Consider the following 18,615-nt stretch of genomic DNA (forward strand, 5'->3'; position numbering starts at 1 on the left):
TTATTCACCACTCTAAAAGTAAAGAACCCAGCTCTAACACCCTTACTAACCACACTTTTGCCAAGTTTCCATGGGTGTCCTCTAGTCCTCCCACAACCAGCCCTGTTCTCAAAAATATCTTCTGAATTAATTGTATAAAAACCCTTCAGTAATTTGAATGTCTCAATCATATCTCCCCCTCCTCTGCCTATCAACCAATTTTTGCAACCCACAAATTCTCAACCTGTTCTCATAAGGCTCATTCCACAAAACTGCTATCATCTTGGTCACTCGCCTCTGGATCCTCTCAACCTCCTCCTCCCCATCAAGAAGAAACCTAGGTGACCAGATCTGGGCACAGTAGTCGAGATGGGGTTTTATCAAGGCTCGATACAGAGGAACAATAACCTGCTTGTCAATGTATTCTTCAGCAACCAAGTGATTTGATGAACTGATTTGGCCACTTTTACAATGTGCCCCCTAAACTTCAACTCCTTATCCACCAACACTCCTAAATCTCGTGCCTCATCAATTTCCTGGAGTACAGTTCCACCAATGTAGTAAACTGATGCTAATCTTTTCACCCCAAAATGTATAACCTTACATTTTGCCACATTAAATTGACATCCATTCTCCTTAGCCCAGACCTCCAATCTATCCAAATCATCCTGCAAAATTTTGACATCATTTGCATTCACTATTGCCCTACCCAACTTTGCATCATCCGCAAACAAATGCACTGTTCCTCTCAGATCCTTTCCTATATCATTAATGAACAAATTAAACGGCAGTGGTCCAAGAACAGATCCTTGTGGCACACCACTAGTCACAGGCCGTCTTGTGGACTCTATTCCTGAATAAACCACTCTCTGATATCTCTCCGTCAACCACCCTCCTATCCATCTCACCAACCCTATATCAATCCTCATATGCTGCAATTTACTGATTAGAATTCCATGTGGTATCCTGTCAAAGGCCTTAACAAGGTCCAGAAGAATCACTGTAAACTCATTAACCTTATCCAGTTCAGCCATCACTGTGTTATAACACATGTGAGCAAGTTACTGAGGCATGACCTACCCTTCACAAAACCATGCTGTCCCCAATACAGTATCCCATTTTCATCTATCCAATCTTGTATTTTCCTCTTGATTATTTTCTCCAAGACCTTGATAACGATTCTTGTTATGCTGATTGACCGGTAATTTTCAACAGCAGCGTTGGAACCACCTTTATGCAGTGGAACTATTTTCCCCTCTTTCCACCCACTTGGGACTGACCCAGACCCAAGGCTCAGATTAAACAAAATGGTCAAGGGCACTGACAATTCTTTAGCCGCTTCACGTACGACACGAGCTGGTATACCATCCAATCCCACAGATGTATTGACATTTAGGTTCTGTAATAGACTATTTACCTCTACTTCATTCATCTCAATTCCAGTATAAGCTGTTGGTTCTTCCATTCCTGCAATGTCACCACCTGGATGATATACTCTTGCAAAGTGCTCACTCAGTAATTCCACTATATCACCTGATTCGGTTACCTCCTTACCCTCAGCATTTTTTAAAATCATTCTGCCATGAACATTTTTCCTTTTACTTGCAACATATTGAAAACTGTTTGGGATTCTCTTTAGCCTGCATGGCCAATTTTCTTTCGTAGTCTGCTTTTGCTTTTCTTACCACCCTTGTTACCATCCTGGCCTGAGTTTTATACTGTTCCTGTACCTGCTGGTCGCCTTTCTCCTTAAATTCCCTCCACAATTGTTTCTTTTTTTGCAGCTCAAGCTTAATGGTGTTATTCATCCATTTAACCCCTACTTGATTTATTATTTGGACTTTTGGTATACAGTCAACCATTGCCTCCTGCAAACACTTCTTAACCACCTCCCATGCACTATCAACATCCAGCACTTGCAGTTTTACATCCCATGGCACTGAGCCAAGCACGCTCCCAAGCTTGTCATATTTATCAGCCCGGTAATTCCACATATACCCTGTCTTAATTGTAAATTCCACACCTTTAGACACCTCTTAAGTCATGACCTTATGATCACTCTCACCAATTGGTGGTAACATGGTTATGTTTGTTACAGCCACATTCTCAGATGCAATTACTAGGTCAAGCACTCTCTGCCCCCTAGTATTTTCACTACATGCTGTCGCAGATAGTTGTCCCTTAATAACCACATAAAATCCAATTCCTTCCTCCCATGTGCCCTCTCCTCTTTCCAGTCAATGTTACCATAATTGAAATCACCCATAATAATTACCCTCCTTCCACTCATTTCTTCTATTTGCCTATGCATACTATCCCCACTATCTAATTCCATCACCTGGTCTATAGCAGCACCCAATTGAAAGTATACTTGAGAAACGGGTGAGAACGATTGTGGAAGGGAAGCTTGGTGAAGAACAAGCTGGATTCAGGCCAAATAGAGGCTGTCAGGATCAGATTTCACTTTTAAACAAATAGTTGAGAAATCATGGGAATATAACAAAGATATGTATTTAAGTTTTGTAGATCTGGAAAAGGCATATGACAAGGTGCTGAGAGAAGCTATTCAATATGCTACAGTTGTATGGTGTCAAAACATTATATACTTAGTCTTTATTTGAGTTGTAAGTCGGCAGTTAGAATTGAAGTACTGGAAGATGGTTTAACGTTAAATCTGGTGCAGAGACAAGGATGTACATTATCCCCTCCCTTATTATCTATATGGATCACATTATGAAGGAAAGTGGTATTAAACCTGACATCAAACTTGGAGATGTTAATGTCAGCTCTTTGCTCTATGCAGATAATGTTATACCTCAAAATAAATCCAATACAAATCATTCTCTGACTAAATTGAATAACTGTTGTAATAGATATGGCATCAATAACAAGCCAAAGACAATGAAAATAGGCAGAAGCATTGAAAAGATCAACTGCATTGTGAATGGAGAACCTATAGAAAAAGTACAAGATTTCAGCTACTTAGGCACAATTTAGGCGTGAATGGAGGACCTATAGAAAAAGTAAAACATTTCAGCTACTTAGGCACAATTTTTAATGAAGATGGTAAATTAAATACGGAAATAGACAACAAAATCAACAAAGCTCGTATGGTAGGAAGTCAACTGAATAAATTTATACGGACTAAGAGAGAAATTAGTGAAAATATTAAATTAGCTATATACAAGACAGTGTTCAAACCAATATTAATTTATGGATCTGAGAGCTTGGTGAGAAATAAAACTCTTGACCAAAGACTAGAGACTGTAGATAAGAGTCCTGAGAAAGATTAGGGGCATGAACAGATGGCATCAGTGGCAACATTCATATTAAAACAAGTATATTAGGAAAGGACTTGACATTGCTAGCATCTAGGAATGTGCTAGCAGAGCTAATCTCAGGTGATATGGTACAAGCACTTTTTGCCAGGCAGGAAAAAGACCCAGAGGAAGACCTATATCTTGGTCTTCCTCTGGGTCTTTTACAGTAATCTGGACTGATACAGTAAAAAGTGCCTTAGAAGATAGAAATATAAGTTCTGATAATGTTGAAGTCTTAACAGGTAACAGATGGATTTGGAGGAAAATTATAGATGGGAAGTTATTAATGATGTAAGTTTCATGTAGTACTATCATATTCTATACACCCCTTGAGGGTACATGCCAGGAATTTGATGATGAAAAATTTGCTTTTAATCAATTTTATAAATCCCCTTTAATATCTTAAAAGTTTCTATCATATTCCTCTTCTTCTGCCTATCAACTAAACTTTCTAACCCACAAACCTTCAACCTATCCTCATAGGAAGCAATTCCATAGATATGTCACTAGGTCACTCGTCTCTGAATCTTCTCTACCCCTGCTGGTCCCCCAAGAAATTTCAAATATGTGCACCGTAATTGAGAATGCTGCCAAATCAGAGCCTTATAAAGAGGGATAATAACTTCCTTATCTTTACTTGTTAACATATTTTTCAAGATACAAATAATTCTTTGAGCCATATTATCAACTTTTGCAATATGCTCTATGAACTTCAATTCTCTGTCCACCATTATCCCCAAGATCCTAGCCTAATCAATTTCCTGTAATCCAGTACCATCAATATGATACACCATATGCAACCTTTTCAACGCGAAGTGCACAACCTTACATTTTGCAACATTAAATTGACAATCATTATCCTTTGACCACAATGTGAATTAATTTAAATCATCCTGTAGGATATCTACATCACCTTTATCAAGTATTGCTATCCCCAGTTTTGCATCATCAGCAACGAACCGAATATTCCTCTCTTAAATCTTTCCTTATATCATTCACAAATCAAAGAGTAGTGGCCCTGGTACAGAACCCTGAGATACTCCACTGGTCACCCTCATTCTCCTAGATTCCAGTTCACCATATACTACTCTCTGGTGTCAATATGTCAGCCATCCCCTCCCCCCATATATCCATGCTACTAGCTTCATATCCATTCCCATTTGCTCCAACTTTTGTAATAGTTTTCAATGTGGTATTGTCAAATACCTTTGCAAAGTTCAGCAATATCATAGTATAGCATTTCCTTTATCTAATTCTGTTGTCACTTTATTATAACATGTATCACACCAGCAAATGCAAAATCTCCAACTGGATGATACAACTTTGTAAAATGATCACTGAGCAACTCAACTATTTCTTTTGTCTCTGTCACCTTCCTACCATGAGCACTGTTTAAAGTTATCCTACCATAGTAATTTTCCCTCTTACTGGCTTTATAATGAAAAAACTTTTTTTGGTTTACTTTGGCATGCTTAGCTAATTTTCTCTTATAATCTGATTTGGCCTTTCTTACCAAACTAGTCGCCCTTCTTGCTTGCCCTTTGTATACTACTCATGAGTATGCTGATAACCTTTATCTTTATATTCCCTCCACAGTGTTTTCTTTTTTTGCAGCTCTTGCTTTATATATTTCTACTCTGCATTCAATTCCCGTTTGGTTTATCCTCCTGGCCTTGGGTATGCAGTCTGATACTGCTTCTCTCAATATCTTATCGCTTCCCATGTATCAGTGACAATCTTTCTTTGTAGCTCAAGCCATGGCACTGGTTCAAGATGTCTCCTAAGTCTGTCATAATTACCAGCTTTATATTTCAACATTGTCATAATTACATGTTTTATAGTTCAACATAAGTTCTTTCTTGACAGACAATTCCACATGTTTGACAACTTCCCAGAACAAGACTGCATGGTCACTCCCCAATTAGAGGCAGAGTGTCTACCTTGGTTATGGATATATCTTCTGATGCTATTATCAGATCCAACACTCTTGAATCCCTTGTTCCCTCTATAACATGTCGTTGCATGTAATTATTCCTTAGTAACTGTATAAATTCCACTTCCATCTTGCCATGCCCCCCCTTTCCTCCTCCTAATAAGGTCTCCCATAATAATTGTGCTATCTGCCAATACATGCCATCTTCCTATGGATCCCCTGGTCTATAGCATCACCCAACAATATATTTTGTACTATTGGCTCTATCTCACATCAGACAACATCAAATGAACCATCTCCCCAGACCTACAATTCTCTAACTTCTAATCAGCAATACCCCACCTCTTTCCTCTATTCCCTCTTTTTGCCCTGAAAATACAACACATTTTACATTCTATCCATGTAACTATATCATTTTCTGTCAACTAGGTCTCATTAAAGACTACTGTTTAGAGACTCATTATTTGTTAAAGACTCGTTAAAGCTAGGTACAAACTTGAGAAGCTTTTAAAAAAAAATAATAATAATTACAATTTCACAGTTGTATTCAGAAATTTATCACCTATAAAGTTTGGGTGCTCTCAGAACTTTAAATATCCTTTGAGAATTTACCATAATCTTAAATAGGAGCCATTAGGGAGAATTTATTCTTTATTTCATAAGTTTATCTAAGGAAGAAAAAATACTTTATAAAAAAAAAAACATAAACTAAACATATCAGCTTCTTTTAAAACAGAGAAGGATAACCACTAAGTCAGAGAAAATACTTTATTCTCTATCTCTGAGTGTTTGTTTAGTTAAAAAACAAACTGTGATAAAAACATGATATACTATAATAACAGTCAATAATAGACCATAAAGGAGAAATGGTGAAAAATGACAAACAAAAATAATAATGGAAAAAAATCTCACTTACCTTCTCAGCAGCTGCAGGATCATCAGGATTTTTATCAGGATGATACTTCAATGCTAACTACATAAATATCATATGGTGAGTTTTGTATAATTTGAAACATAAAATCAAGTTTAAAATCCTAGATAAACAAGGGAAGCATCAGTTTAATGAAATCGTAAATTACTTTTCACAAATACTATAAAAAAAAAGATTACATTTTAATACACATAAACTTAACTTTCTGCAAAAGTTCTTAAGTCATGTCATAAAACTGATATTTATTTCACATGCCTTTTTGGTGATTCTTAAATCAGAATTCTAATGAAAATTCTACATTCAAGCCCTATATTCTTTCGACTATTATTTCCCATTCTTCATTCCCCTTGAAATTTCAAAATTAGCATATCATACAATTTCTTATCTTTTATTGCTAACAGTGCAACTCAATAAAATTTCCACTCGTTACTGGTTTTGGAATTAATTCATTTCAAAAATCAGACTCTTGCCCTTCCAATGGGCGGTTCGTTAACATGGTAGTCTATGGGAGACCGCAGCAGACACATCAATGCGTAAGCAGGTACCTTGTCTCCTTTCGCAACCGGATGTGAGATCACTGGAAGGGGGATGAAATGGAAGTTTTAGGTTAGGTTAGTGCATCCACACTATTTTCTTAGCAATTTCACTAACAAAGACATCTAATCGATGTAAGTCCCATTTCATCCCCTTCTGTGACATCACATCCAGCTGTGAACGAAGACAAAGTGCCTGCTCACACATCAATGCGTCCCGCTGCGGTCACTCATACACTTCCATGTTACAGAAACGACTGCTTAAGAGGAAAGAGTCCAATTGAAGATTTCAATTAATTCAAAAACTAACAATTCTCCGAAATTCTAGTTGGTTGTGCTATGAGATAGAAGAGGTAAGATATTCTCTGGGATGCAATTCTGATTTTTTCCGGGGGAATTAAAAATGGGAAATCGTAACCATTCTTTCCTTTCAGGACTTACCAATCTGCACTTCCAATTGGAATTTTTCTTAAGTTATTCAATTCATAAAGAAACTGAATTCAGCTCATGAGGGAGAGAAGGGGTCTACCCACTTAACTTTTTAAGTATTACACACAATGATGTAAAACCTATAGCACATAAACACCAAGTGTGGTCAACAGGTTAAGGAGGGAATCAGGAATCTGTTCTTCTTGAACAGCTGGGGTTGCAGTCTTTGGTTCAGTATGTTTGCAGTTCAGTAAAGAGATGATGACCAACAGCTGCTGATATTTCATAATCTTAGAAGAAAGCAGAAGAATGATGGCTAGAGCAAAACTTTTCTCAAAAATACCTATAAAAGAGGCATAAAGTAGAAACCATTTCTGTGAGAAAATTGACTGGACTGAATCTGTAAGAGAGGTGTTGTTACTAAGATTGCTCTTCTAGATAGCATCAAGCAGTTTTAGAGTTTTTTTTTAAGGATGATTCACATCATCCCAAATGTAATAGTATTCCTAGCATGTATGGATTTGTGGTTTATATGCTAGCAACTGTATAGTCTTGATGGAAAAAAAGGACTTTTTTTTTTTGTTAATCCCTTTTTTTTGGCCTAAATCAACTTGCTCTTCAATAATTTTTCCAAAATAATTATTTATTAGATAAGTGGTTATCTGGAATATTCTTATCTTCATTTTATCACTTTTTTTAATCGTTGATTCTTTTTGTAATATTATTTCCTCAAATTTTAAGGCTTTCTTAATAGCTCCAAAACATTTTTCTACTTTTATTATATTCTTATCTTTAATATTCTTTCCAAAATCTTCATGTGATTTTTTTTTTTTTTTTTTTTTTTTTTTTTTAAGCTATGTCTTAACTTTTCTACAATTTCCATGATATTCTCTAATAGTCTCTCTCTGGTGACATAATAGCCAAGAAACGTTTTCTGAGTTCTATTCTACTTTTTCAGGGATTGCTTCCTTGACTTCTTTAACTTAATTTTGTTTAAAATTTGGCAAATAAGAACAATTTTGATTCTAATTTTGGTAATAAGCTTGTGTACATATGAAAATTTCCTCACAAAATTGAAACCAGTATTAACAGAATTTATTCCAACATGAAAACTTCAATTTTATTACGGAATGAAATGAATCTAATTTATAGAAGGGCGTGCAGAGCTCCCATTCAGTATTTATTCCTGGTATGGTATAATATAAAAAATTTCTTCTTGCTACATTTTTGTTGTAAACATATAGCACATTACAATTAGTACCATGGATAGGTGGGCTGTGGGCTAGATAATCTGGAAGCAGCTCTCAAGACCAAACATGAAACCTTTGTCCTGGATGTTCTGTAGTGTCCTGTAGATGGACAAAGCCACTTTGTCCATCTACTAATAAGCAGTATGGAAATTTCACACTAGAATGACATTCGTCTATCACATAAAGACATTCAAATATCCATGAATTCATAACTTGCTGTTTGGGGGGGAGTGGGAATACTATCCACCCAACTAGCCAAGATGGCAAATTAGAAGATATTTTTACATTCAAATGACATCTACAGTGGCCTTAGTATAGTATAGTATACTGCTCCCAATGTGTCTGAAGATGCCTTTGAAAACCTTCAAAATTCTAGAACTCTCTAATGGAGAGTAATCAGACTGACCAACCCTTTGTCTTACCAACTTACTCTACTCTGACAAAAAGATGCTTTATATCTTCTCGGTGTCCCCTTCTGTAGGTATACTTCCAGAGGCTTCTGTTACCTACACATCCATCTGTAATTACAATTATTTCCTGAAAACCCAAGCAGCATCATTCTCCACCAGTTTTCCATTATACTTGCTGTAGTTACTAGTTGTTCCTACTTCTCCATTCCAACAAGTATCTATGCAGTCTTTCAAGCTACAGGAATAGGGCATTTAACAAAAAAAAAGAGTCAAGTTTCTATCTACCAAACTATTGGCAATCTGCCAACAAAAAAGTTCAAAACTACAGCATAGATATTGTGGTGCAGTTCTGAACCTTTTGTAGGTAGGATTACTGTATTAACCACGCTACCGGCCAGGACATATATATATACGTCCAAGTTACAACGGATGCAAAGTGCATATTAAAATTGTATTACCATTGATATTACATTGAAATATATGATGGATGTGAAGCATATGAGGATGCATATTAGATCCATAATGGCCGGTAAGGTGGTTAAAACAAATAAATAGTTACAGCCTGTAGCAGTTTAGAGTAGCTCTGGTAATGGTATTAAAATAATGCTAGCCATTGCCAGTAACTTGGCTAACATGTATATGCAATTTGATGTGTTTAACTATAGTTACGAGTTTTGGGAAAATATTCTTTAATTATTTTTCTTTTAACTCTGCAGAATTCCAATCATGCAAAATAGTTTTCCATCTCTCTCTCTCTTTTTTTTTTTTTTTTTACAGTTATCATCTTTATATGTAAATAATGGTTTTAATTAGACATAATACTTGGTACTGATTATCCAGATTTTGAATCATATTGTGTTACAAAACTGAACCATGTTGAATTATGTTACATATTATTAAACGTGACATCACATTTATTTATTTATTGTGTGATTTTCGTTTTTAGTTTACCGTTTTGTATTACAGCTATGGACATCACACCACTTATCAAACTGAGTACTGACACTAGTGGGAAAATCACAGCCAGTTCTCTAGATTATAGCAACAAATTCGTTTACAATCCAACTATTTTCAGAGTAGTTAGTTGTCAGCCAGTCATTATAAACATGAGGTTCAGTTATTCTTCTCACCTAAGCCAGTTCAAATGATCCTTAACATGTTGAAAGTTTTCCCACTTGGTTATACTATAAATTAAAGATGCCAAGAAATTATATTCTTGGTTTAATCCTGTGTCCAAGTGTAAGCAAACAAAGTTTGCACAGTCGTGAAGTAACTTCACGACTGGGCAACTCATATATAGAGGCTAATGACTTCACATCACTTGCCTTAGTATTCCATAATGCAAAGCACATATCCTTACAGACACGTATAATGCTATGCATTATAGGAAGGATGACTACCCAGACCGGTTTCGACCTTTATTAAGGTCTCACCAGTGGGAACCAGAGCCAGAGGTGATACCAAGGTTGAAATAATGCAAAGTCCTATTTCCATATACAAGTAGCCAAAACGTGTTGCACCTTATTACTGAAATACTCTGGATTAGAGATACATGTTGAAAGTTTTTCCAGTTTGAAACTGATATTGCCTACTATTCAAGAAGATTATCTTCATATTTAGTGTTGAATACTATGGCTACTGAGATCTTTCTAAGCGACAAATACAAACTGTTATATCCTGGCAATAACAATCAGGGAAAAGAGGGAGTAGCCATAGTATTCAACATTAAATATGATGTAGGTATTATTTCTGGGAAAATTCCCATGTTACTCCTCTAAGTAAATATTATTTTTATGGCTATTTAGCCTATTTTTGTTTAGGAGTATCCCTTTTTTTATAATGCCATTGGCTTTTTACTCAAATTTTAGGGCATTACTGATGTTTTATATGGGCAGATATATGAAGAATATATAGGAAGAAAAAAAATATATATATAGGAAGAAAAACTGGACATACCTTTGTGGGATGTTGCTGGCTGTCTTCTTTTTCAGTTGCATCCCAGCATATGGCAATATACATTCATTGTTGAAGGAAGGAAGTATGACCTGAATGGAGGGGGGGGTCGAAAAGCGAGGTTTGAGAGATGTGAGAGAATTATTGGTGAGGCAAGAGGTATGCAAACTTTTTTTTTTTTTTGAAAAACTCTAATTTTTTTATATTTTTTAAATTATTAAAGGTGGGCAGAGAATACTTTGGGATGGGGGTGAACATAGAAATTTTTGGGGAAAGAGAAAGATATTATGGAATAAGATCAGGGGTGGGAGAAGAGGATGCAAGCCATTTTGACTATGTGTCGTCTTCAGAGCTCATGGGAGAAGTGGAGGCTATGTCATGCTGGCTTGGTGTTTCTATCTTTGGTATATCTGTGTTGTTTAATTATAAAGAGCTAATAAGCTTCATTTCGGCGATATAAACAATATTTTAAATTAAGGGGATATAAAATCCACATTGTTTCAAAACCGAATAAGAAACTCAAAGATTGGAATCAGAGAGTTTCATGCCGAATATAGTAAACTATAAAGTATCGGCGAACACTAGCGTGAGCTAATGCAAGTGACCCTAGTACATAGTATAATACCGGACAACTCGTTGCAAAGGTGGGGAAAGTTCAGATCGCTATTCTTAGGTATTTTCCATAATGTAAAAACACATTTCCTAGGAAATGTATGCTGTTATTACATTATGGAGGGAGGTCACTACCCAGACCGGTTTCAGCCTTTTTTGAGGCTTCATCAGTGAGTAGCTAGACCATAATACCAAAGTGTATAGCGAAAAGAACTTATATACTCTGCTATACGAGTTTCCAAAGAGGTGCAACCATTAAGTTACTTAATTATAAAGAGCTAATAAGCTTCATTTCGGCATATAAAATCCACATTGTTTCAAAATATATCCCCTTTTTATATACCCTTAATTTAAAATATTGTTTATATCGCCGAAATGAAGCTTATTAGCTCTTTATAATTAAGTAACTTAATGGTTGCACCTCTTTGGAAACTCATATAGCAGAGTATATAAGTTCTTTTCGCTATACACTTTGGTATTATGGTCTAGCTACTCACTGATGAAGCCTCAAAAAAGGCTGAAACCGGTCTGGGTAGTGACCTCCCTCCATAATGTAATAACAGCATATATTTCCTAGGAAATGTGTTTTTACATTATGGAAAATACCTAAGAATAGTGATCTGAACTTTGCCCACCTTTGCAACGAGTTGTCCGGTATTATACTACTTACTAGGGTCACTTGCATTAGCTCACGCTAGTGTTCGCCGATACCTTATAGTTTACTATATTCGACATGAAACTCTCTGATTCCAATCTTTGAGTTTCTTATTCGGTTTTGAAACAATGTGGATTTTATATCCTCTTAATTTAAAATATCTGTGTTGTATTCTATTGGTAGGAGTCGTGACCTAATTTTTATGTTATGAAGCTTCCAACTGTCAGAAATTATGTAGAGCCAATGGACGTTTATTGAGAGTTGGAAGCTCCATAATATAAAAATTAGGTCACAACTCCTACCAATAGAATACAACACAGATACACCAAGCCAGCATGACATAGCCTTCACTTCTCCCATTAGCTCTGAAGATGATGCACAGTCAAAACAGCTGTGCATCATCTTCTACTGCCTTCCTTCAACAATGAATGTATATCGTCATAGATGCCACTGAAAAAGAAGACAGCTAGCAACATCCCACAAAGGTATATCTGGTTTTCCTTCCTCTATATATATATCTGTCTATATAAAACATCAGTAATGCCCTAAAATTTGAGTAAAAAGCCAATGCCATTGTAAAATAAGGGGTACTCCTAAACAAAAATAGGCTAAATAGCCATAAAAACTAAATATAAGGATAATCTTCTTTAATGGTAGGCAATATCAAGTAGAGTGATATGGACAAATATCAGAATGGGGAACTTTATAATGAGACTTACTTGTTTTTATGGTCTCACAGAAGGCTCTACCGAGGAAGAAATTGAGGAATTTTTTGAGACATTAGCTGGCTTAATGAAAAAAAAGGAAAAGTTGGCCCTTCTTGGAGATCTAAACAACAGGGTAGGAAATGATTGCCAGACACAGAAATGTTTTTGGGAAAATTCGGAGAAAAGTGCAAAGCTAATAATAATGGTAAATGCCTGCTGGATTTCTGTTCAGGACATGGATTAGTTATTAGTAATACCATGTTTAACATAAAAATATGTATACAAATTCACATGGAGAGAAGATGCAAGAAATAAAAGTCTCATTGACTATGCTATTGTTGATAGTGATATTTTCTCCCTGGTGCAGCACACTAAAGTATACAGAGGATTTGAAACAGGAAGTGATGACTATTTAGTTTTGAGCATGGTAAAATTGGATTTCATATAGAAGAAGTGTGTAAAAGACAGTTTTAAAATGAATCAAGGTTGAGCAGCTTTCAGAGGTGAACTGTAAACTGAAATACATAAATATCATTGAATTAAAAATGAAAGTTTTAAAACAAGAACCAAACCTTCAGCCAGATTATCCTCATATTTAGTGTTAAGTACAATCGTTACTCCCTCTTTTCTGATTGTTATAGCCAGAATAAAACATTTTGTTCTATTTGTCATTTAGAAGATCTCACCAGTTTTTGTTTTCTTGTTTCAGTCACACCTATTATGTCAATTTGGTACATTATATATATATATATATACACATATACACACACACATATATATATCAGGGGCAAATGCTGGTCTTGAAATTCAAGCTTGCTCTTGTTATCATTCAGGAAGTGAGAGGTGTGATTGAAGTCTGATTAGCAGAATAATGAATTACTAACCATTTAAAACTATATATTTAGAAATTTATGTACATTTAAATATACAAATATAACATTTATTTTACAAATGATATTCTATCTTTTTCAATTTAGCTACTTGAATACAAATTCTACCCTGCGGTTCTTCTTTATGAACTGGTTAATAACATCATCATAAAAGGTTGGTTGATTTAATTTTCCCAAGCAACATGCACACTTGTAAAGGCTGGCTGAAGCTCACTGGCTAGAGCTACGTTGACTGCGTATGGCTTGTGTTTAAGCAACAGAGTAAGACGATGTGAAATGGCTATGCACATGCATGAAATCACAGTACTGCTGCAAGGACCTGGAAGCTCCTACAACTGAGCAAGCCTAGGTAGCTTTGACTAGATGAGCAGGCATCAGCCTTCGATACACAATGCAAAGCTCAATTATTGCCGCGCAAGCTTAAGACGTCTTCTGTCTACAAAAATAAAAGCCTAAATGGAATGCTTATAAATGCATGTTTCTTTCTCGATTAATGAGCTTGCGCAACAAGCATGGAGAATTTGCCCCTGATATATATATATATATATATATATATATATATATGAAAAAATTAGTTTGAATGACTATAATACCAAGAATAAAAAGAATAAAGTTTAATGCTGAGATATTACTAGTTTTGTTGAACAAAATTCAACTTCTTCAGGTATCAAAGACAAAGAATTATGTAAAATAACAGAGACATAATAAAATTACATCAACAGAACTAATATAAAAGACTAAAGTACAGTTTAAAACAGGAATGCGTGCTGGAATTCCAATTAAAGTTGGCTAAATGCAAGAGTTGTCACGAGAGTTCCAGTATTGGACAGTAGCAATGTGTGCATCAGAAAGATAGTTTATATGGGATGAATCAAGGGATATTTCTTTAGATTCGACTATCTTCCTTTCAAGCTCATCATAACACCTATGAATATTAGAAGTTTGCCGCCAGTCTATGAGGTGTTGAAGGCCTTCATCTGAGTTAATAGAGAAGAGAACGTAGCCTGAGAGAGCACTGGCCTTGGTAGACTGGCCGCAAACTTCTAATATTCATAGGTGTTATGATGAGCTCGAAAGGAAGATAGTCGAATCTAAAGAAATAGCCCTTGATCCATCCCATATAAACAACAGCCTTAGCTACAATCTTTCTGACGCAGACATTGCCACTGTCCAATACTGGCGCTCTCATGACAACTCTCGAATGTAGCCAACTTTAATTGGAATTCCAGTATGCATTCCTGTTTTAAACCGTACTTTGGTCTTTTATATTAGTTCTGTTGATGTAATTTTATTATGTCTCTGTTATTTTACATAATTCTTTATCTTCAATACCTGAAGAAGTTGAATTTTGTTCAACGAAACTAGTAGTATCTCAGCATTAAACTTTATTCTTTTTATTCTCAGTAGTAGTCATCCAAACTAATTTTTTCATAACATCGTCTACTGAGTAAATATGTACACCAATATATATATATATATATTTTTTTTTTAAATTGGGAAGTAAGCATTATGCAAACTTACATGTATATCAATAGATAACCATTTATGAGTATCTAACATGTAAATTCATATGATAATTTATACAACAGTAAGTAAAACATACCTTCCTATAAGTTTTCTTAATATCATCTGATGTAGCAGTTTTAGGCAATCCTAAGACTTGATAGAGAGTATCACCAGAAGTTCTGTTATATGTGTATATATATAAAATGAAAAGCTAATTAGTAGAGAACAAATGGTAAGCAGATTCATGGTGCATAAAGGTTTGTGAAAACTCTTCTAAACTACTAAACTATAGAAGAGTTTAGAATAACTCTTCAAGTCAAAACAAATAACTTAGGCTTAAATCATAAAGGCAAAATCAAACATTTCTCAATTTTATTCCAAAATATTGTAAGTCTGAATAAGGTAAGGCCATTCTACTATTTTAGACAGCTCCACGAAAGTAAATGAATGGAAAGGATGACTACACAGGAAAAGTTGAAAGTTTATTTTTCACTTGGTTAGACTATAATAAATTTAGTTTAATCCTTTATCCAAGTGTGAGCAAACAAAGTTTGTGCCTGAAAGTATCTTCAGGACTGGGGTAAGGTGGTACAACACCGGGCAACTCGTTGCAAAGGCGGAGCAAGCTAACATCACTCCTGTCTCAGTATCTCCCATAATGCAAAACATCTCCTTGCATATATGTATAATGTTATGCATTAAAGGAAGGGCCACTACCCAGACTAGTTTTGACCTTTATTGAGGTGTATTTAAGTAAAGACCTCTCTAAAAATTAGGACGATCCCTAGACCACTCCATAGTGGCCGAAAGACCATCCAACTCGGCATTGTTCCACTCAGTGACAGGCTCACCCGTCACCGAGAAGAACTTCTCAGAGTTGGCTCTACCCAGTGGCAGGCTCACCCCACCACCAGCCAGAGCCATAATCTCAGCAGTGGCCCTACTCAGAGACAGGCAAAAACCTATCCCCAAGCAGAGCCTCTCAAGGCCAGCCCCCCACCAGTTCCAACCCCTATCGGGGTCTCATCAGTGGGAGCCAGGCCCAAGTGGAGATACCAGACAGAAGCATTAGCAAGGTCATCTCTACCTATAGGAGTTGCCAAACAGTGTGCCACCTTTTTTTATTAAATTACTCTGGATTTAGAGAAAGATGTTGAAAGTTTATTTTTCACTTGGTTAGAATTCACTTGGTTAGAGTGGCCCTTCCCTTAATGCATAACATTATACATATCCGCAAGGAGATGTGTTTTGCATTATGGGAGATACTGAGATAGGAGTGATGTTAGCTTGCTCCACCTTTGCAACGAGTTGCCCGGTGTTGTACCACCTTACCCCAGTCCTGAAGATACTTTCAGGGGCAAACTTTGTTTGCTCAAACTTGGATAAAGGATTAAACTAAATTTATTATACACAGGAAAAGGCTGTATATTTCTCAAGGTAGGAGAAGAGACTGATATGAAAATGCTGGGAATTACATCACTGACCAAAATTGAGTTAAGGAATGAATAATGAGAAATATCATGCTGCTCATGATTCTGATTTTCATGCTTAATTACAAATAATGTGAAGTGTCAGATATAAGAAAAGCTGTGGAACTCTTTTTTTTTTTTTTTTAGCAAAGTCTGCTCATAATAATTCTGAGGTTTATAAGTAGTCAAAACAATACAATAAATAGGATATTAAATAAGATGACACAGAGTATCTTTCATAAAATGAGATAATTACTTAGAATCACATACATAATAAGGAAAATGTGCACATATGTGTATGTGAGAGGGAGAAGTAGTATGTGCAGCGTGAGATAAATGAGGGAATGCAAGATAAGCGTTTAGGGATAGCCTCAGTGAGACCAATGAAGCCAAAGTTCCTATCAAATGATGGAATGAAGAATGGGGAAGAAAATGGGACAAGAACAAGCTCTTTGCTTATAAATCAATGCAAGTAATATTAGGAATAAAGGAGAAGAGTTTGAGGCCTTGATAAAATTAATTGGTCCATAAATCAATGTCAGGGAGACATAGTTAAAGAGGATGATGTACTCACTGGATTAGAATATGATAGCTACAGCATTTTTCATAAAGAGAAAGGATTAAAGAGGTATGGGGTATTACTGATTATCTTACAAGAATTTCATCCCATCATTGTGGAACTTGAAGAGAGCAGTAGCATGCAGCAAGGTTGAGGTAAGCATGAATTTTAGATATCTAGTGGGATATTGCTATGTGATAATGTTCAGGCAGATAATGATGAGTAACAGGAAGGTGATAACAATATATGAATAACTATACAAGCAGTGAATGGAAGTAGGATGTAAAAATGTAATTAGATAGAATTCCTAAAACTACTTAGAAAACAACCTTGCAAAGCATGTAGTTAAAGCAACACAAGTTGGACATGAATGTTGAATTTAATAATATTGTCTCATACAGGGATAACAGAAGATGTCACCACTATCTCATCAATTGGGTGTGTGGAGTGGAAGTGATGATCATGTGGTTTTGAAGTGGGAAATGAATAGGCAAGTGCAAGTTTCATGGACCAGAGCAGGAGACTATGATAAATTAAAGAAACAGACTGTGACCTGCCATGCTGGATAAATTGAAAGAGGGAGAAACTGATCCAAAAATCAGTTATTTATAGCAATGTCAGATATTTCTAAGGTTAAGAGGATAAATAACATAGAGGTGAAAATCATGGGATTATACAGGAGCTTTGGAAAAAGAGACAGCTACGGAGGAGACATAATGAATACTCTTGGCAGCATGAAAAGGATAAGAAACAGGCTAGAAGTGTAGTGAGGAAGGAGAAAGTAAATGATGAATAGAGCCTGGCTGAAACAGCAAAGCAAAACCATAATTCTACAGTAATGTGGCTATAGATAGCATGAATATGGAAAACTTGCTTTAGTTGGAGATGTAACACAAATCTGCAGAAAATATAGTGAAAATGTTTAATGAATATTTTATTAGTATATTTCATACTGGCAGCTGGGAGTAATGCTGAATAACAACAGGAAAGAGAATAAAAAATTGACAGTTCAGGAATGCGAAAGGTTTAGAATTTTAAGTAAGTCAGATGTTAATAAGGCTATGTGACCAGATGGAATATCACCACATATATTAGGGAAATGTGCAAAGGAGCTGCTAGTGCATGATTTGGTTGTTTAACAAGAACGACAACAGGAACAACTCCCATCTTTCTCAGTTTCAATAGGAGTTTGTCATTTGATAGAGCGCCACATAACAAACTACCACTGAAACTGAGCAAGATGGGGTTGGACAGTCAGTTGATAGCTTGGTTAATCCAAGGGGGGGGAGGGGATGAGAGTCTGCAAGACTGAAAATAACCAGTGGTATAATATACCACAAGGATCAGTCCTTGGTCCACTGTTATTCGATCTGTACATTAACGATATTTGGAAGGATTTGACAGGAGACATACATCTATTTGCTGATGATGCAAAGATAGGTAGGGTAATCAGGAATGCAGCTGATATGAGGTACTTGC

At 35.8% G+C, this 18,615-nt stretch overlaps 1 protein-coding gene across 1 annotated transcript in view; it reads right to left on the bottom strand.

Annotated features, from left to right (window-relative positions):
* Window positions 1–18,615, bottom strand: part of LOC150093036 (dnaJ homolog subfamily C member 5-like) — a 101,442-nt gene that overhangs the window by 66,983 nt on the left and 15,844 nt on the right. The window contains exons 2-3 of the mRNA XM_090413452.1: window positions 15,206–15,287; window positions 6,149–6,205 (exon numbers count right to left, since the gene is read on the bottom strand). Coding sequence (XP_090269578.1) covers window positions 6,149–6,205; window positions 15,206–15,287 — 139 coding nt within the window. The remainder of the gene's footprint in view (window positions 1–6,148; window positions 6,206–15,205; window positions 15,288–18,615) is intronic.

This window comes from Typopeltis vanoorti, chromosome 24 (genome assembly GCF_054136105.1).
Source record: "Typopeltis vanoorti isolate ZY-2024b chromosome 24, IOZ_Tvanoo_1.0, whole genome shotgun sequence".
Lineage (NCBI taxonomy): Eukaryota > Metazoa > Arthropoda > Arachnida > Uropygi > Thelyphonidae > Typopeltis > Typopeltis vanoorti.